At 42.3% G+C, this 25,457-nt stretch overlaps 2 protein-coding genes across 3 annotated transcripts; both read right to left on the bottom strand.

Annotated features, from left to right (window-relative positions):
* Positions 1-3,933: 3,933 nt before the first annotated feature.
* kdm5bb (lysine (K)-specific demethylase 5Bb) lies at positions 3,934-18,894 on the bottom strand. 2 transcript variants are annotated; one of them, XM_035159954.2, is made up of 28 exons: positions 18,363-18,894; positions 16,927-17,004; positions 16,404-16,526; positions 16,137-16,307; positions 15,552-15,608; positions 14,551-14,706; positions 14,343-14,436; positions 13,607-13,725; positions 13,125-13,283; positions 12,834-12,953; positions 12,584-12,742; positions 12,287-12,468; positions 12,005-12,167; positions 11,752-11,871; positions 11,168-11,362; positions 10,808-10,989; positions 10,525-10,649; positions 9,864-10,014; positions 9,621-9,735; positions 8,841-9,196; positions 7,872-8,010; positions 7,605-7,784; positions 7,354-7,515; positions 6,771-7,256; positions 6,583-6,667; positions 6,254-6,462; positions 5,932-6,165; positions 3,934-4,929 (listed from the first exon to the last, which is right to left on the bottom strand). In XM_035159954.2, exons 1-28 carry the CDS (start codon positions 18,513-18,515, stop codon positions 4,792-4,794), a joined length of 4,611 nt encoding a protein of 1,536 aa, XP_035015845.1. In that variant the 5' UTR covers positions 18,516-18,894; the 3' UTR covers positions 3,934-4,791. The 2 variants fall into 2 exon arrangements, with proteins under 2 accessions (XP_035015845.1, XP_035015846.1); XM_035159955.2 differs by lacking the exon at positions 15,552-15,608 and having other exon boundaries at positions 18,363-18,892.
* A 1,898-nt stretch (positions 18,895-20,792) lies between these two features.
* tuba5 (tubulin alpha 5) lies at positions 20,793-25,396 on the bottom strand. The gene is made up of 5 exons (XM_035159961.2): positions 25,242-25,396; positions 23,725-23,950; positions 22,608-22,756; positions 21,642-22,322; positions 20,793-21,431 (listed from the first exon to the last, which is right to left on the bottom strand). The coding sequence occupies exons 1-5, from the start codon at positions 25,242-25,244 to the stop codon at positions 21,129-21,131; spliced, it is 1,362 nt and encodes a 453-aa protein (XP_035015852.1). The 5' UTR covers positions 25,245-25,396; the 3' UTR covers positions 20,793-21,128.
* Between the last annotated feature and the right edge of the window lie 61 nt (positions 25,397-25,457).

The following is a 25,457-nucleotide window of genomic DNA, read 5'->3' as shown; positions in this document are numbered from 1 at the left end:
AGGATAGAAGGATAGAAGGATAGATAGAAGGATAGATAGATAGATGGAAGGATAGATAGATAGATAGAAGGATAGAAGGATAGAAGGATAGAAGGATAGATAGAAGGATAGAAGGATTGAAGGATAGAAGGATAGATAGAAGGATAGAAGGATAGATAGAAGGATAGAAGGATAGAAGGATAGATAGAAGGATAGAAGGATAGATAGATAGATAGAAGGATAGAAGGATAGATAGATAGATAGAAGGATAGAAGGATAGATAGAAGGATAGAAGGATAGAAATAGATAGATAGAAGGATAGAAGGATAGATAGATGGATAGATAGATAGATAGATAGATAGATAGATAGATAGATAGATAGATAGATAGATAGATAGATAGATAGATAGACGACCAGATCTTTATTCGGTAAAAGCTTAAAAGGTTTTAAAAAGTTCAAGGTGAATTCAGACCTAAAATCCCCCTCTTCTCTTCTTTAACTCTCTCTGTCTGCTTGGGGCTGTTGTCCTGCTGCAGAATAATATCAGATCCATCAGATGGTGCAGAGTGATGGTTTAGAATCTAAATATCTTCATTACCTACAACTGTTGCACAGATCTGATCCAAACAAACAAACAAACAAACAAACAAACAAACACTGTTTAGATGTAAACGAAACAACAACAACAACCCGACTGTCTCTCTCGGTTAAACACTGAAAAAAACAAAATCCCATCTCTCCGCGCCAAAGTGAACAAACAAGAACTAGAGCATCTTATTAACTCACATGGGGAGGATTCATGTTTCTGGATCCAACTTCAAACACCACAAGAAAAAAAAAAGAGTCACCTGCCAAACAACGGTTCTCACTGCAGCTGTTCTACTTTTCATAACCACACAACCACTGTCTCACTCTGCTGAGGGTTCTCTCCTCCTGGTGTTTGAGGAGCCAGTCATATTGTAACATGTCATGAGCTGCTCCAGCTTCAACAAAAAGAATACAAATAACAGCAATGTTAAAGAAAAGTGATTAAATATTCCTGCATCTGCCTCTTTGTCCTGGTCTGTGCCAAACTTCTACTATAAACTATTGATGATAACCGATTCTTTCTCTTTATTATAAGTATTACCACACTAAGACAGACAAAGTTCTCTAAGATGTTTGGAACCATGTATCTTCACCTTGTAAAACTGTATCTAAAGAGTTGGTGATTCGATTGATTTGTTTTTATCTCTACTATTTATTTTTCAAAGCCTCCTCACTTTATTTTTACTGCCTAAAAACTTTTACAACAGTTCTTTACATTGTTAACAGCATCAAAACATTCAGGCTCCTTATTACCTCTTTTTAATGAAACATTCAGTTTAATAAACCCAGTCTGCTTCAGTCTCCATCTGACGTTCTTTGCTTGGTGGATGAATCTATGTAAAGCTTTTCTGTGATGTGTGATGTGAACTCAGTGCTGAGCTGAAAATACCTGCACCTGCCGTGTGAACCGTATCCATGTGAACTAGTAATCTGCTAAAGTGGTTCCTGTTTAACTTTTAGATCACATGGTGCCACACACACACACACACACACACAGCGGTAACATGAGAGGTCCGGCTCTGCAGCTGTGGTCACTGTGGGGTGTTGTGTGAGCAGCAGGCAGCTCACCTGACTCACCGAGGGAGGGGTGAACTCACCTGTTACCTCACCTTTCTCCTTCAGTTCACTCAGCCGAGAGGCTCGTGTGTGTGTGCACAACTGTGAAAGTCATCTGATGAACTGTGGAGTGAGTGCGTGTCAGTGTTACTCAAACAAAACCTTCCTGCCTTTAGTCATTGTTGTAAACAGAAGTTATGATTGACAGGTTAATTATTAGATTGTGAGTTAATTCAATAGAATTAAATCCAGTGAACACCGACCTACACATCACATGTCACAATAACAACTAAACACAGGTATCCAGAGAGGATCAGAATCAGTACTGAACTTTTTAAAAACACATTTACTCAAATATAGTTGCACAGTTTCCCTCAGTTCTACATCTCTGTCAGTTCAGTGCCACACGGTGACTGAGCTTCAGGCCAAACATGTAAAAACAAAAGAGATGATAACATAAACAATATAAAATATATAATGTATGGATGATTATATGGATGAGTGGATAGATGGATGAATGGATGAATGGATGAATGGATGAATGGATGGATAGATGGATGACTCAGATGGATGGATGACTCAGATGTGACGATATCGCTCCTTTAATTGAGCTTGTAGTTTATTCATGTTTATTCACACGGGGATGTGCTGCTGCTCCCGATGCACCGTACGTTACGTAATGATCTGATCAAAGCTTCATTATTCTGTTTTAACAGAGTCCAACAGCTGATCCCTGTAGTTTCTCTCCCACTATGTCTGCCAGTCAACTTTACTGAGGACCAGAGATAAAATACTCACATACACAAAGGGATGATTGTGTTCTATGGATTTATTAATATAGTATTATAATAGAATAATAGACTTGTTTGGGCTGGAGATTGTATGTTCTCCCCGTATCAGACTAGAATCATCACTGTCGGTCATCTCTTAAAACGTACTTACCTGATTTTACCTGTGTTTTTTTTTTGCCGTTACTTTCAAAAGATGCTAAATTAATTCATCTGCTGATTTAGTATTATATAATTTGCTGTCTTCAATTTTGAATCTTATTCAACTCATTTGCCTGTTGTCTGTTTTGAAATGTGCTATACAAATAAAGTTATTAGTAGAACAATCACGTGGTCATGTTTTGCATTGAGTACATTGAATATATTTTCCTGATTACACTAACACAGTTGAATGCAGGACTTTTAATATTAATGGAGTATCTTTAAAGTAGAACCTTTATATAAAGCAGGATTATGGAACTATTCTAACTTAAAATGACTCATTTTGTATATTTTGTAATGGTCCACTGAGTTTTAATATAAAGAATAGAACCTCTTTCAATCAGGATCTGCAAGTTCAAGAGTAATGCTGAACTGTAGATACCTGCCATGAAAACCACAAAACAGAATCACTCAACACTTGTGGCTGCAGGGGGCGCTGTTGACCTTTAGGGGCCGGTGTTGTGTTCACGGTGCAGTGGAGATGCAGATCTTCATGTTTTTCTTTCTTTTATAGTTTTTATAATGTGTGATGAATAAAACTAATTGGGGGACATTTTTAAAGGATTGCACCTGAGGGCCGATTTAAGTGTCCCTGTGAGCTAATGAGTTACTGCAGCTTACGTTACAGACATAAACACAAATGTATGAATTGAGTTGCACCACTTGTATCGATACTTGGATAACGACCCTTTTCCATTATGGTTCGATGAAATACTGATTTGCTTCAGGGGCCAAACTCGGCTCAGTTATGCATCAGCCACTGGCCTGAAGGACGGAGCAGCTCACATGGTGCATTTGTCCCTTTTCCCTCCTGTCACAGATGTTTTATAGTCACTTTATAAAGACTCTAATCCTGGAACATCCTGCTGATGCGTCCTCTGCTGTCGTCACACAGTTTCACAGGCTTATTATCTGCTGCATTAAAACCCCCTTAAGTCTTTAAAACAACAGCCTTAAAGCCATGTGGAGCATTAGCTGTTAAACAATGTATTTATTCTTATTTTAAAAGTGTTTGTGAAGTTTTATGACCCACTGTCGCAAACAGAAACCCAGCAAGTCCATAATTCTTGTTAAGTAGTTCTGTGAAATCCACTTCAGTAGTGTACTAATCCATCATGTGGAAGTTTTTCAGCTTTAAGCTTTTATGTTGTTTTTTGTTACTACGGCCGACAGGGAGAAATATTCCCTCGTCCATTTATAGAGACCAGGGCAACACTTGGTCATCAATACGTTTAAAGTAATTCAGCTACTCATGGTAAAGAGAAGAATAAACTGATGTTGTTCCCATTACGTTGGAGTCAAGGGACGAGACTTCTCCAATAAAACAAAAGGGCTTTATTCCACAATATAAACGTGTAACATCTTCAGCTACAACCCCCCCCCGAGTCCTTCCCATAGTATCATTACCCAGACTACACTGCTGCGGAGCGACGTGTCAACAGAGACGTTTTTTCCTTCGGCGTGCGACACTTCTCCTCCGCAGCAGTGAACCGTCCACCGGCGTCACTTCCTGTACATCACACCGTCGCTAAAGAAAAACACAACTCCGCGGAGATGAAGCCATTGAAGTCAACTCAGACAGAAAATTATTGCTCAGATAAATAAACCTATTCTACAAAAAAAAAATAAAAATAACGGGAATAATTATATTAAGATGCATGTACTAAACACTGGATCTCAAAGAAAACAAAAAGTTATAGTAATTGTTTTGGGGCCGGGGGGGCGGGGGGGGACAGGGATGAAGACCTGGACTTCAGGCCCCTGAGCTCTGGTTTAACATGCAGGGAGGTTCCAGAGGAGATCCAACTAACCCTTGATTGACCCTCTTTACAGGTGCTTCATGTTGTAAGACTCCTTGCAGAATCCCATGCACGCTTCACATCAAGTGTTTTTTTTTGTGTGTGATTTTTTTTTTTTTCCTTTAGACAACCACAAACAATTCATAAGAAGAAAGAAATATATATAATATATATATATATATGTAAAAATACAAAACAAAAAATAACTAAACATTATAGTTCTGGACAACAAGTCAAAGAGGAGATAGCACCGTTGTTACAAAAGGACAGATGGGACAGGGGGTCAAGTGACACATCCAGCCTGGTGGCTCCGATATCAGGCTGATGACAGACGGACCTTCTCCAGACAACATCCTTCACAGAAACCTCCGCTCTCTCTTCATTTTCTCATGTGTCCGTCGCTCAGCGTGCACCTGACACAAATGTAGTCCTCCTTCTCCGCCATCTCAGCTGTGACGCCGACGCAGACCTGGTGAAACCACTGGTTACAGCTGCCGTCGCACTGGACCCAGTTCACCTGCAGACGAGACACGGAAATCATCAAGTAACTGATTTGGTTCTTTACTTAAGGGCAGAAAAAACAAACCGTAAACACAACACAGACATTTTATTGTGTTTTGAAGTTGATACGGTAAACGTTTCAGCTGCTTGTTTAAACATCCAACATTGTTGTTCAAGTTTCTGGCAGCTTGTTGAATCCAAGCCCAATAAAACACCAACTCCTGAGGGAGAAATCTGCCGCTGTAGTTGCGAAATGCCGAACGACTATGACGTTGATAAGAGTAACCATGACGATGACATTGCAAGGCCAGAAGACCAAAACAATGTGGGAACTGCAGCTAAAATAAATCCTGTATTTCTTGTAAATCTTCCAAGTCTTATTTGTCTCAGCAACATTTCATAAACAACCAATTTCTAGCAGAAATGTCTGATTTAGCTGAGCCCTCATGTAGAACTGTGGTGACAGGTGGTGACAGTGTTTGTTGTGGGTGTGGTGGAGCTGAAACCTGCAGAACAGATCAAACAATCACACTCAGGTTACAGATACATAACCACTCCTTCCTGACGGCCTGTATATACTGTGCTAGTCCTTCTAGACAACATTGCTGCCTATGGCTTTAAAGACTTTTCAACAGTAACATTAAAAATACTGTAAAAAAGAATAGAGGACGTCGATGGGGTTGGATTAAACCAGACTCAAATCTCGTGTAAGCTTCAGATAAACGTTTTAATATATTTTACATCACCATGTCTGACACATAATCTTTCTTCCTGTGTCACTAGAGTCAACCCCTTATTGGCTGCTGCTGTGATATTCAGTCTTACAGCTCTGCTCTTGAGGAACCCTCCTCCATCTCCAATATCATTTTCTGGATGTTCAGAGATATTGAACTGAATTGTTCCTCCACCTGTTATCTCTCATATGTGATAAAGTTTTGAATACGTAGGAGGTGAACTGTCCCCTGCAGAGAAAAGATCAACAGTATCTCAGAGATGGTTTTATTGAGACGTCTCTCACCTCATCTCCCTCGGGCAGCTGACACCTCTCTGCTGGACACACGGCCATTTCCTCATCAGATTCGTCAGACTGGGAGAAATCAGAGCGCGGGGAGGACGAGGTTGACGCCGTTCTGCGCTGCAGATTCTTCTTATTTATCTTCTGTCTTTTGTGAGAATGTTTTTTGTTGTCCAAATGCCGCTTCACTTTCTTTTCTGAGCCGGTCATAATGTCCCTCATGGCGTTGACTCCCTCCTGAAAATAAAACGACAACTAAAACTCAGTTTGAGGCTGTTGTGTTGTTTTCTCTTTTTGAGTTTTCATTGATTCTGGTGGTCTTCACCTGGTTCAGTGGCAGATTTTTTCCCTGAGAGTTAAACTGCGTGTGTACGTCAGCGTCTGCGGCCTCGTCCTGTGGAGGCAACATGCATCTGTTTGTTTGCTGGCTGGTGGCTCGGTCCAGTAACGTGTGGTAGAGGCTCTGCACCTCTGGCAGAGACACCTGCAGCAGGAGCCCCTCCACCATCAGCTCCTCCAGCTCCCGACTCAAGCCTGTCAGACAGGAAACCAGAACATTAACAATAAGAATATATTTCTATTCATATGTAATCGACGTATAGACAAATGATTCTTCATTAGTCCCAGTGACAGTTCAGAGACGCTGATACTAACCCTGCAGCGGTATACATCTCTGCTCGGTGTAAAAGACAGTCTGAGCATGGCTTGTCCTGTTCCACTCTGGAGTCAAGGAGGGCGCCTGTATCACACACATCAGATCCCAAACGTTACTATACAAACTCTGATTTACATCTGTTTCTGTAAACTGCTACAAAATGTGACACGAGCAGCTGATGAGTGACCTGAGTGTTGTCTTGAGTTTCATGGCTGCCTGACACCCAGCTGGTGAGAGTGGGGGGAGTCCCTGGTCTTTCTTCCAGCTCCGGTAGGTTACACATCTTTGAAATCTGTTGTGCTTCATGCTGCCAGTTAAGTGTCCTCTCAACCACATGGTGCAGAGCGTCGCCCTCCGGCAGGCGCACCCCTATGCGCCGCAGAGAGGATTGCAGGGAGAGGACTTTGTTCAAGGGGGGTTTTTCCGCTCGCTGGCACTGCGGACAGAGCCACGGCTGTGTTTTGCAGGGGTCCGATGTGTCTCTGACACACACACTGTGGAAGGCATCCCTGCAGAGTTCACACTGCAGCATTGCACCCATGGGCGCCTTCTGACAGACACACACCTTGAGGTCCATGCAGTCTGCGGTGGGAAGGAGCTTAGACTCATTTGCTGCCCTGAGATTAGAGAAAGCCTCCATCTCCCTCACCTGCAGCTCCTCCAGAGTTGCCATCTGGTGAATAAAATAAAGTCAGAACAAATCAGTTAAACTTTCAATTAAATCAACTGACATAGTCCCTTATTTCTCTCTGAAGGAAAACCATGCTCACTGCAGAGGTAGAATCCTTGTGCTCTGAAAGTGCTCTTTCCACATCAGTGAGAGAGTTGAGTCCTGGCGTTTTCTTTTTGTTACTTTTCGGTGACTCTTTGCCTTTCTTGATCTTCCTCTTTGGAGAACCAATATTTCCAAAGTCAATTCTTGGGGACAGAACCTGTGATGGGACATGAGAAATAAGTGAGATAAACAATCACAACCCCGTCGTCTTAATAGTCTTTTTTTTTTGTATTTGTGTGATTTTACCTCCAGTAAGGTAAGAGCCGAGTCTGTCTGAAGAAAAGTTGTTGCTGCAGAATCTTTCCATTCCTGCACTTCTACCATTAACGACTCCAGTTGGTCCAAAGGTTCCAGGTGGACTTGGATGGCATGTCCTCGTAGCACCATGTCAGAGAGGCTGTCCACCATCAGAATGCAGCCAGTGGCCTGAAATATACAGATTTATTTTAGAGTCACAATCACCCACTTAGTAAATAACATCCTCTCATCATGAAGTGTAATAAGTGCCCTGACCTGAAGCTCCTCAGCTTCTTGAAGCCACTCCCGGGCCTTTCTGATGGTGTCCTTCAGGAGCAGACAGTTTGGGAGGTGAGCGGTGAGACCAGACGCCTTCTCCGCAGCAGCACTAAGGGTCTCTATGGAGTGTGGTGGTCTGGTGGACAATAAAACACACATTATATGCCGAAGGTGATAAATGTAGACACAATGCCTGCAACGCCACCAAGTTAAAAACTCTGTGATAAGCTGTGTCATGGCATCGTCAGACATTTTTCACTGGAAGCTTCACACTTTGAAATGGTGAACACGTCCTGTTGATGGAGTTTTTATTGAATCACTTCAAGCTACAGTTACCTTTTTTTTTAATATATATCTCTTTACATAGAATGTAACTTGAGTCGTGTCAAACATCTGAGGCTCATCACCACAAATTAAGTGAATTAACAACATTTTAATTGTGTGAAAACCCAAAATTCAAAGCTGCAGTAAACTACCCTTCAGTACCTTTTTTTTTTTTGCAAGTGGAAATTTTAGGATTTGATTAAAAATTAGTTTTTCTGGTAATGGAAAGAGAAAGATGCACATTGCTGCAGCCATGCCATTAAAAGCCTTGGAAAAGCACTTGTGACAGTTAATACTGAACAGCACTGAGAAACAATGGAATGAGGGCAGAACTAAATATGATGCTCACTTTTTGTTGGTCTTGGTGAATATTCTAGCGGCAGCATTTTGCACTAGCTGTAATTAAAATGAAGCAAAATCAGGAGCACTGACGTCATATTCATTATTCAGTTACAATCAGTCAGTGCAAATACCTGGACAGAAACGCTTCGACCAGTAAAATAAAATAATATTTAAGAGAAAGTTTATCCCAAGATTTTAATTTGTGTTAACAGAGAATAAAAACCTTTTGTTGATGTTTTGGATGTTGTTTTTTTTTGACCCTGTGGTTTAAATGCTGACATCAGTCGGTGCTGCCCTCACCTGGCTTTGAGGAGGCCGCTCGCCTTGTCCTCCCAGTGCTCAGACACCGTGAGCTGCTCCTGAAGACGAGCCATGGCTTTCTCCACGGACGGATGGGGTGACAGGCCGACTCCTTGGTCGATGAGCCGCCTCATGGTCTCCAGAGTCAGGGCGGCGGGCTGGGCGCTGGCCTGCTGCACTGCCTCCAGCCAGCGAGCCTGCTCCAGCCTCACTCTAAGGCGAGGAAGCTCCGGCAGGTCCACGTCAAATTCAAAGCTGACGTCCAGCAGGCTTTGGATCTCAGCGACGCTCGGAACTTGGTCTGCCAGGACTTTCTCGCTGTGCTGCTGAAAGTCTTCGATACGGTTCAAGAGTACCTGAAGGACGACAGCATCAAAATGTAAAGGTCGTTGAAATTGATGCTTTGACATATCGATTTTCAATTAGTTTCTCCAGAAAACTTTAGGAAGTTAGCTTTAGGAAGTTAAAGCAATTCCCCCCATTAACAGAAAGGTGCTCTAACTCTAATCAGACCATTGACTCTATACAGACCTGTGATGATAGTATGAAGTTTCTATGCATTGTTCTTAATCATCATGTTCACATGAAGGTGTCATCACAGTCAGACATACAAGCATGACAACATAATGTCATGTACCTCAGTGGCAGCATGACATAATAACATTATTTAACATGACGGTTATATAACATAATAAAACACAGTGTTTGAGCAGCTAAAATAAAACTCATGTGGTTTCCTTTTAGTGACATCCCAGGACTCATTTCTTCTCCTCAGCCTACCTTCAGCTTCGGAGCCTGAGGGAGGCAGCAGGAGAGGTTATACAGCTGCCTCACAAACGAACTCAGCTCCTCCACGGTCAGCTGGCTTCGTGATTTCCCACTTCCACACCGATACCTAGAGGAGGGTGTCCAGAGAACGAGTTAACCCCGGTGAGACACTACTACTGTTCCCTGGTGAGTAATATAACACGAAGGTGTGTAATATATACACTTGTCTGATGAAGAACAGTGTATTAAAGCTACCTGGTTTGCCTCTTGCCGTTCAGCAGCTGCTGTGCCACCGAGGAGCACTTCTCTGCGTCTTTTGTGACCAGACGCAGCCGACGCAGCAGGTCGTTCTCGGGGAACAGCCTGGTCTCTGATTCAGCGAGGAGGGAGCGAAAGACTGGCAGGCCTGAGGAGAGAACAGCTGGTTAATCTCTCTCTGACACATAAAGTAACAGTCACGGTTTAAATAACCCCTGTAGGAAATCGAAGAGCAGCCGCTGACATGCGTCTACTTGTTTTTCATAACTTTTGGTCACAATGTTAAGGACCATATCACTGGTTTTAGACACATAAGTAAACCCTGTGTATTATTACTGACAATAATTTGTTTAAATTCATTCAACTAAACTATTATTTTAAATTAGTTTTCCTACTTTCTAGAAGCCCTTTGTTTTCAGTTCATTTAAGGGCTTTTGAAATGTAGAAATTTGCTAAATATGTCTAAAGCATCATAAAGAAACATGAGTCCTCATTGGGTTTTGTTAAAGTTACCTAATTTTAGAATTATCGGTGTGAAGACTGGGATGTGAAATAACTAAATAAATGATATTAAATAAAAATAAGCAGATAGTTATGTGTTTTGCAACAGATGGTGTTTTTAATGCTGCTTGGCTTTCTTATTACTCTTGCTGCTTACCTCTCTTCTTCTCCAGTTTGGCCTCGAGAGTCTCGGCCACACGGGAGGCCCACTCGTCGTACCGCTCAGATCGCTGCTTCACAGCATTCATCATGGGGAACAGCTTGTCCAGTGTGTATCTGAAACTGCAGCAGCAAACACAACAATAATGTTACTTAGTACACTGGGATAATATGACACACAAATATACGTTTTCAGTAATGAAATATCATTTCCTCAAACAGATTCATAACATTACTACATCTCGTTTGCTGATCTCTGCACACAAAGCCTGTTCACTTACTTCAGTGTGTAGTTGGAGACGGGGCAGGAGCACAGGTCGTTGATGTGGTGCAGACAGACCAGTACCCCTGGGCTACAGGGACAGGTGATGGCAGACAGGTAGCAGGTGGTCCTGCACTTGACACACTGTCGCTCATCATCCTGGAGGTGGTCATATCTTGCCTCCTTGCAATGAACCAGCCCCTGAAGGAGCGAGACAAAAAAAAGAGGTTGAAACTCCGTCTAGGTTAAATTTGTAATTGTTGGAAAGAAAGCCCAGACAGCCACAAGTGTCTACACTGAAAAAAAGCCTGTCATATATTCAGGATATGTGAAAAATAAGTTAAATGTTATATTAACATGATAGTGAGGGCAGTCTTACCATTTTCTTGACTTTTTCTCTGATTTCCTTCTCCTCTCGGAGCATGGCGACCATGTCCTTGTGGACGGCGGAGGCCAGGACCACATCAAGTGTTCCTGCTTTCGAGGCCATGTTGCACACCATCTCATCGTGGGAGAACACGTTGTACCGGTGCAGCATTCGATAGTGGTCCACACACTGCCTGCCAAGAGGCATCTGGAATCGGACGCAGGAAAAAAATGGGTTTAAAAGACAGTTAAGGTCAAGTTGAATCCACAAATTAACAGGCAACGGGTTATTTTAGGGTTTTCATTCCCAGAAAGTTTCCAAATAAATTTGCTGGTATTCAGCCATTAATTACTTGGCCAAACGCAATTTACATACCAGTATGTGTGTGTTGCTTGGTAACCACTTGGATTAGCTTCTGTTTTTGTGTGTGTGATGTTGTAAAAACAAGTGAATATGAAAGAATACTTTAAAATAGATTATATATTTATCTAGTTCCGATATATGTTTTTGCAGCTATGCCTCAGAAAGTATTTTGATCACTTTTCTTAACAACTACGCTGTGTTGTGTGGAATCACATAAAAGATGTGAAGCATACCCAATCCACAGTGCAGAAGTTGACTGCCTCAGCAAAGTTGAAGCCCTGATTGAAGCCGCTGTGGTAAGCTCTGGGAAACGTGATGACAAATTCACCAGCACACTGATTTGTTCTGTAAATCTAAAGCAGAGAGGAGACAAAAAGAAGATGATTAATGTTCTGTGGGGAAAGAAAAGATTAAATATCTGCTGTATGTTGTTGTGGATGAACACAGAAAGGCATCAATGCCTGTGGAAGTCATATTAACACATACTGGGACTCCATAGGCCATCAGGGTGTTGGGGTTCATGATGGTGACTAGTTGGTGCAGCAGATCAGGCTGAGACTCGAAAAGCTCCGGGGCCAGTTTCTTCATCACTTCCTCCAGCTGTTCTGCTGCAAAGCCAGGAGCTCCGTACCAGGTTTTGGGTTCTCCCCTTGAAGTAAATACAATGTTGTTTGTTAGTTCAACAGAGCAAAATCACAAGCACTCAAAAGTCCGGACCACACAAGAGAAGCAGCTGAGCTTTAGTTTCAGATGTTTTTTCTTAAGTACCAGTGCAGGTAGTTGATGGAGTAGCTCCAGTGATCTTCAATGTGCCAGCAGAAGGAGGAGAAGCACATGCCAACATAAAGCCATGGCAGCGTCATCCCACAGATGTCAGCAGTCACATGAGTCAGGATAGAGGGGTTCATCATCGCCAGGTTGTTGAGGTTCCAGCCACACTTGAGGTATTTCTGCAAGAGAGGCGACAAACTCAGAATCATAACACCTCATTTTAAGATAGACTCCAAAAAACATGACTGGCTCATTTCAGTTCCACAGTAAGAGCACTAAGGAGTGTGAGTTTACCTCATCAGCTTGGGAGAGCTTTAATTTTCCATTGGGAATTGGGAATCCACTCCCAAACTCCTTTGAGGCAATATCTGCTCCGTATTCCACGGTAACATCCTCTTCAATGGCTCCAACCAAACGCCAGAACTCCTTCTCCACCAGCTCTGTGGGTACCATCTGTAAAACACACAAAAAATACCCGTTAACATTTTAAATTTCTCACCCCACGAGAGACTCACCAGTTTATCATGAAACCTTTTCTACTTACATGAACTGGCATGTTGAAGTAATCCGATTTAAAAGCATCTGCCATTTGCCCAAAAGCACGCAGGGAGTAGTCTCTGTATGCTTGTTCAAAGCCAAATGCCTCATGAGGTTTGTTGCATTCCTGTATAAGAGGAAAACAATCTTTGAACAAATAGGTTTGGAGCATTTAATAACCTTTATACATATTTCTATATTTGTATGGATATCTTTAATAGACTGTCTTGTAGCGTTAGACCAGCTTGTTGTTCTGAGACCTCCCACTGCTCATTAATCACGTTCGGTTCCTCCTCACCTGAGCCAGACACTTGGGGCACCTCCAGTCTCCTTTGGGGACGTCGTGCAGAGGAGGGATCAGGCAGAAAGTGTGATAGCTGCCGTCACAGCCGTCACACAGCAACAGACGGTCTTCATCTCCCCCGCTGCCACACACCAGACACACAACCAGATCCACCTGGAAAACAAGAGGAGGAGGTTGTAATGTACGTGTTTCAGAGTCATGGCGAGAAAACATTTCTGTGAAACTCTCTTCTACACAGAGCTGATATTAACTCAAACCAAATTTATTACACAAATTCATAAAGATCAAGGAGGGAGGATTCGTGATCTTTCCTTTATCTTTCACATATTTAATAACTGCTATGTAATTACATAATTATTATACTTGCTAATGTCAAGATTACTTTTGTTATACGTTTTTTGTAGACTTTAAACTGCATTAAGACAAGTTGTGGAATCGTATAAGCAATAAATGTTAAATAAACATTTTCTACTTACTGGACTCGGAGGAACTGGGGGGATGAATTTCTTGTACCGTGATTTCGATTTGTCTGCTTCAATTATTGGTTCTTTAATTTCCACTGGTTCCACTTTCACAAGAATGGGAATTTCTTTTTCTGCAAGAGGAAACAACAAAGTTAACCGGTGTTGTCACAACTGTCATAACAACAACATCAACAGTAAGCACTGTTTAACCTGTACTTTAACACCCCATGTAGCATTAATGAGCCATATAAATAATCAACACATTTAAATAATACTTCACTCCAATTCTAACTATATTACAGTTACAGAGATAAAATCCTAATATGCTGGTAAACACAAAATATGTACATTTCTGCCACTAGGGGTCTCTCAATCAAAACAACAACAAAATACAGTTCGGTGATGTCATGAAGTTGTGTGTTTAATGGGGGCTGTTGTCTTCACCACCACTGTCATCATAGCGGTTCGATTTTTTTTTTTTAAAGTCTCCTCTCAAAATAAACCAGACCCTGTGATTAAATACTGATTTAAATTGTAGATTAAAAATTTGTGTTTCTCTGATAATGGTCAGGTGCCTCAAATAAGGTGATAAAATTAATTTTCAATTGACTGATTAAATGAACTGAACTGATACCTTGATTAAAATGACTGATTTATCTTTAAATTGCAAGAAACCTTTGTGATAGCGTTAGTACACAACTCAACTAAAGGTATATGTAAACTCAGCCACTGGGACGTGGAGTCTGACCTGGTTCTGGCTTGGCAACAAACGAACCCATCCTCCGCCTCAGGTTGGGCTTGCTCTCCCCAGGTTCTCCTGGTTCAGTCTTCACACACATGGCCTGAGTAAGAATCAGTGAGAAGTTAAAACCTGTGGCAAGTGAAAAAACTACTAAAAACCATGATAAGAGTGGAAAGTCTGTGCAGCTGGATTCGGGACAGTTTTAATCACCCACCTCACACTTCATGCGCTTGGCTCTGCGAGCACTGGGGCACGTGTCGGGCGTCTGGGCAGTTGGCCTCTGAGCCGGGTCCTGCAGCTTGAGCTCCTTGGTGTCCTCGCTCTCCAGGCTTCCTGTGCTCTCCACTGACTGGACAGGCTTCTGAACACACTGAGGGGAAAGGATACAACAGTTGAAACCACTGCCAGGTGGTAAATAAATATCTTTTGTGTGTCTAATTGAAAATACCTGTACGCTGAAAAGCAGCGATCAGTAAGATATCAAAAGAATGTGACATAGAGCCTCAAATATGAATACACCGACACAGCCAGGACAGAATTAACTGTCTATAACCGTCAGTGAGAGTGTACTACAGCCAACATTTCAAAATGTGTGTAACTATATATGACATGATTATTACTCCGATTTGTCAGCAATAATAAAATGAACTGAACAATCCTAGTTGTCAATTATGAGGAAGTATCATCAACAACCAAATGTTCAAACAATGGGACAATAGTTGGTTTCAATATAGTTTGGAGATTAGAAAGGGCCATAAGAAGGATGTGGTTAGTTACAGTTTGTGACCCCAAACAGTGTGTAGCTGGAGAAGCTGAGGAGAAGAGAAAACTGAGGAGACGCATGCGCAGGTAGTGGATATCACACGTTCGGGAGTTACCCTTGAGTTTGTAGTATAATTATATTATATAATTATTAGAAGCAATTGACAAGGATAAAAGAAAACTAAATGTCTCCTACAATATTTTAACTGATACATAACTAATACATAATTGCTGCACTGTGTTTTTATGTTATTCTTAAGTTACATGTTGCATGTTGACTGACTTGTCGAGGGAAAGCTCACATGTTCGATGTGAACATTAAGTTGTGAGAAGGGTTAAACTCAGAAGTTCATGTAAATATTACACCAATAAGCTGAGAAGAATCCAGCCGTAGATAAACATGCAATTTTTTTTTTGCCGAGTGGCTTTTTAACCATGACAAACATACTGTACCTCGTCAAGTTCAGGATCAGCCTCCAAACGCATCAGTTTGGAAGCTGCCTCTGGTGCCTGAGGCAGGAGAGAGCTTGAGTAATTAAACAATTTAGAGTGACCTGTCTAAGAGGTCACACAGCTCCAATCCACAGACCTTTGGTAAACTCTCTTGCAAGATATCATGAAATATATGAGGATGTGGAAGCTACTAAATGACACAAGTAGGCACCAAACGATAAATTCACACTCTATTAATCAGAAAATAGCTTTGACTTGAAAAAAATACAGTAAAACCCAAACGTTAATCTCTAGATAAAACGTAGTAGTTCAATATAAAAACATGCGCATCCTAATAATGCATTTGTCTACATTTGTCTTTGAATCTTTTATTGTACTGATGGCTTCTAATTCAAATGGAAACACAAATATCCAACATACTACTTTTGTAATTAAACTTTGAATTCTCTAATTGGTTGTGATAAAAGTCAGGGCTGTGAATTATTAGGTCTTTGTTTACAGAGGAGTCAGTGTGACAGTATCTCTTTGTGCGTGTGCCATCAGGAACAGGATACGCTCTCATATTGACGCATGTGTCCAACTCACCAGCAGGTTTGCTCCACTCTGGAACAGATTGTAGGGGTAGAGGATTTTCTCATAATGCCCTCGCAGGTGTGAGCCGACCGCTTTGCCAGGAGCGAAGCCCATTGTGTGTGCAATCTTAGTCCATCGCCTGTCCTGACAGACGAGGTCAAAACCACCGTCATCTGCTACCAGCTGAAATGACAGCAAGTTACGTTGGTGTTATGAGTTGGTTGATTGCATTTCTTTTTATATATATGCAAATATTGGGCAGCGATGTCAATTATCAACCTTGTTTAGTTTATACAGATCCAAAATCTTCCTCTCCACGTGAGGAATCTTCAGGGCACATCCCTGCAGATCCCAAAATTTGGCAATCTGGTCCAAGAAGTTGAGCTTAACTCTGGTCTGGGCCTAGAAAAATATAAAAACATTGACACCAGTCAGGTACAAATGTGTTAAACTGGAGGAAATGTAAGACATTCGAGGAAAACCTGGAGAAATATAACATGAAAAGGCCAAGAACACAGGGTTATGTGACCTAATGTTCAAAATAAATTCAGTTTAAATTCAATATTCTATAAAGTCTGAATTACGTCTGAATTAAGCCTCATAATTATCTGTCTAAACTTGCAGTTTATCCTTTGTCACATAAAACAATTATAAGGCATCAATAACATCACTGTTCTTTGTTCCATAGCTGTTATGACCAGTGAGGCCTTAGGACAAAAAAAAAATGTTAATTAAATCTACAAACACACAAACGAAGACATAGTCAAATAGTTACTGGTAAAACCTGACGAACACAACTAACCTCCAGTTCATTGAGCCTCTGGATCCGAGGAACAAAGTGAAGTCTGTCCACATCACAGGCAAATGGAGGCTGCCAACCCTAAACAGAAATACACACAATGGCACATGAAGGTCATCACAACACCAAGCCGAGATAGTGCGACTATTGTTTTTCTTATTCTTGCATCGACAAGTCAAGTTGCAGAGTCAATCAGTTTGTCCACTTGTGACGGGTGTTTTTTCAAAGCACGGATTCCAAATGTCATTAAATCTCATTAAAATGTCATATTATTTCGCAATAGAGATTTGATTTCGCTGAACTCATGTCAACAAACAAAGCTTGTGACCAGATGTTTCCACGCCAACTGATGCTGCAAAGCGAGGCCCTGCTGTTCCTGGGAGGACCCAGCGAAGCCTCTTCAGCTCATGGCTCACAACATCAATCAATATTTGTGTCAATACCGCGCGTGAACAACGACACAAAAAAAAAACAATTATTCAAGCAGCAGACGCACAAATTCTTGGTGTAAGTCGGTGGCCCACATCCCCCCACTGGCACACAAAATGGCCAGATGGAAGACTCACTCACCAGCCCAGCTTACCACAAAGCCAACATGGAGGACAACACCCTACAACACAGGCTCACACATGAACACAGGCTCATCTTCAGTGATCATGACCTGCTACACTGCCGGGGTGTTGTGTAACAAAGCTGAGTTCACTGCACAACTTTCAACATGTCTTCAACTTGGTATTTAGCCAGATCAGGATGTTGGTGAATAAATGACTGGTGTGTGTGTGTCATTTATTTATTATGAGAGTTGTTGATTTCCATACTAAAGGGTGGGGGTGGGGGATGGAAGTAAAGACACACTACTGAGGCTGTGCATGAGGAAATACACGTTTTAAGTGATGGACCACACACACACACACTGAGTGACCCATCTGCACCATGATGCTCTCAACACAAATAATCCATAATTAACCACCCGGGACAGTTAAGGACAAAAAATGGAGGACAGGAGATTAAACATTAACATTCAAACTCGTGTTATTATCACAACATCATGTTCTCCGGAGCCCGATGGCTTCCGCATCGCCTCCCGTGTCACCGCCGTGTGCCGAACTGTGACAGGTTGAGCCCGCTAGCCGTGAGCTAGCATCGCGGCTAAAGTGGCTCAACCGCCGGGGCGACCGGGGGGCTTTGTTGACACGCGGCGACCGGTCCGCTCGCGACGCACCGGCACCGTGTGCGCGGCCCGCCGCCCGGGGGGTTCGAGTGCACCGAGGCGGCGGCACGACGTGGGGGTTTTATCACGGAGGGGAGCTAGCTTAGCCGTGGCAAGCACAAAGAATGAGCATCCGCCATGTTGGAGCGTCCCTTTAAATCCCCGGGTCCATCTACAGCTAATCCAGCATCCGCGTCGCCGCTTCTCGGCTCGGTTCTCTCGCACTCACCGGGGGCGGCCGGACTTTGCAGATGCCCGTTTTCTCCGCGATGGGACGGATCTTGTTGATGAAGGCGAAGGGGTCGGCGAATTCCTCCCAGCTGGGCTCGAAGACCGGGCACTCCGGAGGAGGCTGGAACTCGTCCGGCCGAGGCTGGCTCATCGTCTCGGGCTGACCCGCCGGAGGAGGCTCGGACGGGAACGGATCGGCGCGTCCAGCACCGCGACACGGACAACCACGACCCGGGGGAGGAGGACGCGTCGAGGGGCAGCGGGTCACCGGGAGGGTTTCTCGGGGGTTTGGAGCCTCGTTGTTTCGGCGTCAGACTCGGTTGCGGTCGGTCGACATCAACACACACACACACACACTCTCACACGCACACATCCACGCACAGTGAGGAGAATGTTCCAAGGCAGTGAGCACGTCCGCCCAAAAAACTAGACACCGCTCAGTCCCGTGTGATTTATCCGCTGGCTCCAGGTTCAGCGTATTAAAGAGTAATTACACATTAACACACAGTTTCTGTTCGTGCTGTGGATTTACTTTCACATCACATTGTCACATTTTTTGATATTTAAACGTGTAGAGCTTCAAAATGTAAATGTGTGTATATCTACATATGAGACTTGATTGCAATCAGGACCAGGGCCCCTAGAAGACAACTATCTGTCCCCTGTTTAGTTCCATCTGTCCCTCATTGTTTTTTTTATTTTTGATGTATTTCTGTTTATTTCCTTCTGTTTGAGCTCTTATCTTAATCTTTACGTCTCTTGCTCAAGCCCCTTGTTTACTTCGGTTTCATGTATATCTGAGTATTTAGGTCAAAGTGTGTCTATACATGTGTATGTGTGTAAGTCTGAGAAAATGTAAGAATCCACACAAATAAAACAAAAGAGTAACATAATATATTTACATCTACATATTCTTTCTTCTATCATGTAGCCCTTGTCTTGAATGGAAGAAGAAATGCTTTTTATCTCAATATTTAATTGTATTTTTGGATACTCATTTGTTGTAAATATATATATATATGTCTTTATCAAATGAATGGTTAACCTGCTGTTTATCAGCAGGGGTTCTAAAACAAAAAGGGAAGCGGAGGAGGTTAATCCAGTCATGCATTATTATATAAAGACATAATATCCTTGTATTTAAATCGTCTTACAGCTTCAAAATACAAATCCACACCTTTCCTGTAAGGAATCTGATATGTACAAATTACAGCATAAATAATAATAATAATAATACAGTAATATAACACATGTTTTTCTCAAATGTTTTATTGTGGATGGTGAATAGTTTAACTTATGATAATGTAAGGAGCCTGTATTTTGATGAGGGTACTTTTGTAGTTTTACTTATGTTAAAACAAAACCCCAAAAAATCTTTGAGTGAAACGATTCATGAAACTTTACACTTCATCTCTCGTCTAAATTAAACTGCTCCCTACAGTAAATAACATCTCAGGTCGCGTTAGTAACAGTTAATAAACTGTGAACTACTTCTCCTCTTTGTACACAGTCTTGTGTTGTTGCCTGTGGCGGATGAATATGTTCAGGTGACACCTTCACGGCCGCCGGGACTTGTTGTTTAAATAGCTGGTGTGCGCGGTTTGATTGGATGTTTCTGTGAAAAGGTTTAAAAACATCTGCTGCAGCTCAGAGAGAATAGAGACGAGACAAAGGAGCAAACTTCACCTGTGGATGAAAACCATGAGAGGACAGACAGCAGCAGCAGGAGGAAGTGAGAGGACCTTGAGGCATGATCTCTCTCTCTCTCTCTCTCTCTCTCTCTGTTACATATTATCCACCAACACCATCAGAGGCAGAGAGGTGTCTGATCAGATTCATTTTGCAGCAGGACAATGGCCCTGAACACAGAGCAGGAGCCACTGAGAACCAGGAGTCCAGCAGCAGATGTTCTGGACCCTAAGCTTCACGATGTCAGTCTGGAATCACATGAGGAGACTGAAGAAACTGAGGTAGAATAAACCAAAGTCCTCCAGGAGGCTCGGAACAATCTACCTGCCCAATACGCCGCCTTGAAAATCTGTGCACAACCTCTGTTTAACATTTAAAATCTTAATTTGCTTGATTTTTGTGCCCGTTTGCTGCACGAGGTGAAGACTGGTGGCTGTGGTTCAGGGGGGGAAGCGGGTCGTCCATGGATGGAAGGATGAGATTTTTGGTTCTGTTGAAGGTATTGTATTCTACAGAGATGTGTTTCTGCAATAAAAAAACTACATGTATGTATTTAAGCATGTAAAACATGTTTTTCCATAAGCTTTATAAGCTAAACACAACACAACACAACAACCGAATCTGAAATCAGTCCACATAGAGCTCCATTGAGCCTAAACATGAATAATGTCCCTTTGTAGATAACCTCAAACATCGAGGATGCAAATATTAACAAAACACAAGGTTCCAGTTTGTGTTTTTGAAGATTTCACCTCATTATTTTATTAAAAGTCTAACTTAGTCGGTTTGTGTTTACATTCGTCTGAAGGTACTTGAACATGTTTGTCTTTATTCAGAATCATACAGCACAGAGGCAGACAGGAAATGTGAAGCGAGAGAGAGACAGCACAGCTCTATAGGCAATGTAGACATTGTGGTTGATGTGAAATCGTCGCAGACCACTAGACCATCGCGTCTCTAACAAGTTTCACATGTAAAGAGTCTTCATCTAAAGCTGACGTTATAAAAACAGGGCAGAGAGAAACACCAACAATGAGCTCAGAAGATTCACAAGATAAAATATTGACAACACGGCTCAGTATTCATGGTCCATGTCGTCATTTTCAGAATCAAGGTCATTTTCTTCCCCCAGCTCCATGTAATCCTTCTCCAGACAGGCCAGGTCCTCTCTGGCCTCAGAGAACTCCCCCTCCTCCATCCCTTCGCCCACATACCAGTGGACGAACGCACGCTTGGCGTACATGAGATCGAACTTGTGGTCGAGTCGAGACCAGGCCTCCGCGATGGCAGTGGTGTTGCTCAGCATGCACACGGCCCTCTGGACTTTGGCCAGGTCTCCACCAGGAACTGCAGTCGGAGGCTGGTAGTTGATGCCGACCTGTTGAGACGAAGAGAGCGATCAGAAGGATAAAGTATCTCAAGCTCTACTTCTCAGGGCCTGGTCACACATACTGGTTCACTTCTCTGTGGTCGAGAGGAGGCGATTAAAACATTCACTTCCTGTGGCTTCCCCATTGGGTTCAACTTTGACCCAATATAATCTCTTTGCATTCGTGTTTATGTGACCATCTTTCATAATGATACTCACCTTGAAACCAGTGGGGCACCAGTTGACAAACTGAACGGATCGTCTGGTTTTTATACTTGCGATGGCGGTGTTAACATCCTTGGGGACGACGTCGCCTCGGTACAGCAGGCAGCAGGCCATGTACTTGCCATTACGAGGATCACACTTGACCATCTGATTGGACGGCTCGAAGCAGGCGCTCGTGATCTCGGCCACGGTCAGCTGCTCGTGGTTCGCCCTCTCAGCAGAGATTATGGGCGAGTAAGTAACCAGGGGGAAGTGGATTCGTGGAAATGGCACCAGGTTGGTCTGGAACTCCATGAGGTCGACATTGAGGGCGCCATCGAACCGAAGGGAGGCGGTGATGGAGGAAACAATCTGACCGATCAATCTGTTGAGGTTGGTGTAACCAGGACTCTCGATCTCCATGTTGCGGCGACATATGTCGTAGATGGCCTCGTTGTCCACCATGAAGGCGCAGTCGGAGTGCTCCAGGGTGGTGTGGGTGGTCAGGATGGCGTTGTAGGGCTCCACCACAGCTGTAGAAATCTGGGGAGCTGGGTAGATGGCAAACTCCAGCTTTGATTTCTTGCCGTAGTCGACAGACAGACGCTCCATCAGCAGAGAGGTGAAGCCAGAGCCGGTGCCGCCCCCGAAGCTGTGGAAGACGAGGAACCCCTGCAGGCCGGAGCACTGGTCCGTCTGAAGGGAAGGACAGAAACACAGAGAGTCTCCACTGACTTCAAGTGGCTAGAAATGATCATTTTATGAAAAATGTATCAACCTACAGAGAATTATCATCTGAATCTGCAACTCCTGTCACGTTTAAAAAACTTCATCTTGAGTTTCAACTTATTGTTTAACTGAATCTGCAACATAACTTGGTTGGTCAATGCACCGGCACCTGAAATCATTGTAAATATTAAAAACAACGACGAGACTCACTGTTATTGATTTTAAAAACAGTAACTTGTTATTATCACAAACCATTTTACGAATGCGCTGCATGACGTCATCAATGATCTCTTTCCCGACAGTGTAATGACCACGAGCGTAGTTGTTGGCTGCGTCCTCCTTTCCAGAGATCAGCTGGTCAGGGTGGAACAGGTCTTTGTACTTTCCAACTCGCACTTCATCTGAAATGAAAGATTTAGTTCAGAGACGTCGACTGAGATCAACGTCAGCTCGGTTTAACCTGAGAAACCAGAGGAGCTGCAAACGGGGACGATTTACACAAAAAGAAAACGTGTCCAAGTGTGTGATCGTAGTTTATCATCATGAATATCTGTCTTATGATAATATTATTGACATAATTCTAATTATTTGAACTTTTTCAACCCAATGAACTTTTGTTTTCCATTCTCCAGAAAAAATAAACCAGCTGTGTGTAAAATGCTGTAAAAGGCAACATCTTAAAACTTCCATTGATTATAAAGGTGAAGCCATAAAAATCAGTAACTGAATGTAATTTAAGTACGATAATTATAATTTCACCATCTAATTGTTATAAAATGGCTAAATATGCTGCAAAAAGTTAAGTATTAAAATGATCTAATGGAATATAAATAGAAAAGTTCAAATTTATTTCAAGAAACGTATTAAAGAGAATGTATAAAGCTTTACAGTGTATAATTTTAAAACTTTATATTACTGATCTAATTCACAGTATGATGTACTTGATAACCCTGTAGTACTTGTCAGGTTTGGGGCTCCATACTTGGAGCACTTCACTGAAACCATATTGATATCACAGTCATATTTAACCATATTTATTTTTCTCTGTACAAATCAAAGGTACATATTGGAAAATGGCTTTTACCACCAGGCTAAAATCAATTAATTACTCACTCAAGTATGATCTTGCTATTGATTCAACAGACTCTGTAAATGTTTGCCACTATTGAATAAAATGTAAATGAGCCACCAAGGCACTTGTTGCCTGGAAACCAGGGGCTTGGATCACATGAGCAGTTACCGTCCCTGCATGAGCCGTGAGGATGGAGACGCTCTCACAATAGGTTCACACATCTGCACACAGAGGAGGAAGGGAAAGGTAATAAAAAGCAGAGATAAGCAGAGTAAACACAAACACATGAGCGCTCACCGACCACTGTGGGCTCCAGGTCCACAAAGATGGCTCGTGGAACATGACGCCCGAAACTGCCAGGGTTGAAGAAGGTGTTGAATGAGTCTTCTCGGGAGTTGGGTTCTGCAGGTTCCTCCAGGGAGACGCCATCGGGGCCGATGCCGTGCTCCAGGCAGAAGAGCTCCCAGCAGGCGTTTCCTGTCTGAACCCCTGCTTGGCCCACGTGGATGGAGATGCACTCTCTCTGTGCAGGAGAAAGAGATGGAGACACAAGTTAAGATGAAGGTCACAAGAATATTAAAGGCACAAAGTACATCAGTGGCTTTTCTCAACATTTTGGACACACAAAAAAGTCATGATTTATTTGCAAGGACTGTTGCAAACAGACCTGGGAGGCTTTTTACAATATATTTCTGCAACTCATAAATAACAGATATGATCTTCAGATTACATCTAAAATGTAATACTGTTCAAAATGTGGATGTGTGTTATTCAAGATAAAGATATTTATGTAAGTAATTAAAAACCTAAACCACTGCTGACTATGTATTGTTGAAATCTAAACATATTTAAGTATTTTATCTTGGAAAACATTTGTGATATCAAGTGTATGGAAATCCTGTCTTTTCCCAATATTTCCTTTGGAGCAAATTCAAACACTTGGAAGATTAAAATGTGTTTGTTTGTTTAATTGGTTCACAGATTCAGATGTAGGAGTGTGAAACAGGAAATTCAAGATGCTCAAATTCAGTTCCAAAACTTCTAAATAAAATTGTTTTTGAAGTTGCAGCAGTTCCTGTAGGAAATTTAAACCTGAGAAATGTCAGATGGTTTTCAAAGTACGATATTTCATTTCATTATTTATAGTGTAAATTATTATGCTCTTTTTTTATGCAAATGAAAAGTCTGATGATTAACTGCACTGTCATTGATTTTCTAATCGTCAAGTGTAAACGATGTAAATAACAGGACGGGCTCGTTTCATCACTTCACTGTAGCTCTTTCCAAGTGCTCGCAACAATCGTGTTTCAACACGTTGAGAATTTCAGCTTTTGTTCTCGCTGGAGGGAGAACATCCCCCCCCCCACAGATGATTTTCTGCTGTTGAGTGACATTTGTAAAACATGGGTGGAATAAAGTTTGGAACATGACAACTTGCAAAAACTTTGGAAAACTCTTAAGAGCCTGTTTGAATCCAGAGCTTTTCTAGATTGAATATGAGGCTGATGATGAAGCTTTGAGCTCCACTTGTTGCTGGTCTGTAATAAACAGCCTGTCAGTGATCGTAAACTCATAAAACTGCAGTTGAGCAAACACTAATAGCCTGTAAAGACATTATTTAACCTTTCAGAAGATTGGCATGTCAACACAATCAGCAGCACCTTTAACATTAGATACATTCAGATCAGAGACTTGAGAAAGTTTTGTAGAAAGATAAAATCCTGATTTGAGAAAATGCTAAATGTATAATTCATGATAAAAGCGCAGCAAACTTTCTTTCTAATGTTTAATCTTTCCTAATTAAAACATCTTACCATGATGCTCCAGATGTTAAAAGCTGTTTTTTGGAAGTTGAGCGTGTGTCAGCCAGGCTCCAGACAGACGTGTAATTCCTGTGCAGTGTCCCGAGACGAGTGAAGTGTGTCTCCGTCAACACAGAGCGGCTCTGTTCCTCCTGCTGCCAGACGCCCTTTATACCTGCAGACAGGGACGGAGCTGTTTCAGGCTGCAGACTCACGAGGGTGAAGGCA

This window comes from Hippoglossus stenolepis, chromosome 6, assembly GCF_022539355.2.
Source record: "Hippoglossus stenolepis isolate QCI-W04-F060 chromosome 6, HSTE1.2, whole genome shotgun sequence".
In the NCBI taxonomy this organism is placed as follows: domain Eukaryota; kingdom Metazoa; phylum Chordata; class Actinopteri; order Pleuronectiformes; family Pleuronectidae; genus Hippoglossus; species Hippoglossus stenolepis.
The sequence above is the reverse complement of the archived record's forward strand: the minus strand, read 5'-3'. Positions and strand labels throughout refer to the sequence as shown.

Excerpts from the sequence above, each read along its gene's own strand:
- kdm5bb (XM_035159954.2), bottom strand. The coding sequence starts at position 18,515 with ATGAGCCAGCCTCGGCCGGACGAGTTCCAGCCTCCTCCGGAGTGCCCG. Across the intron at positions 17,005-18,362 it reads GCAAAGTCCGGCCGCCCCCG|GGTTGGCAGCCTCCATTTGC; the intron begins GTGAGTGCGAGA and ends ATTTCTGTTTAG. Across the intron at positions 4,930-5,931 it reads AGCTGCCCGAGGGAGATGAG|GTGAACTGGGTCCAGTGCGA; the intron begins GTGAGAGACGTC and ends TCTCGTCTGCAG.
- tuba5 (XM_035159961.2), bottom strand. Across the intron at positions 22,757-23,724 it reads CCTGGAGCCCACAGTGGTCG|ATGAAGTGCGAGTTGGAAAG; the intron begins GTGAGCGCTCAT and ends CTTTCATTTCAG. Across the intron at positions 21,432-21,641 it reads GGTGCCCCACTGGTTTCAAG|GTCGGCATCAACTACCAGCC; the intron begins GTGAGTATCATT and ends TCGTCTCAACAG.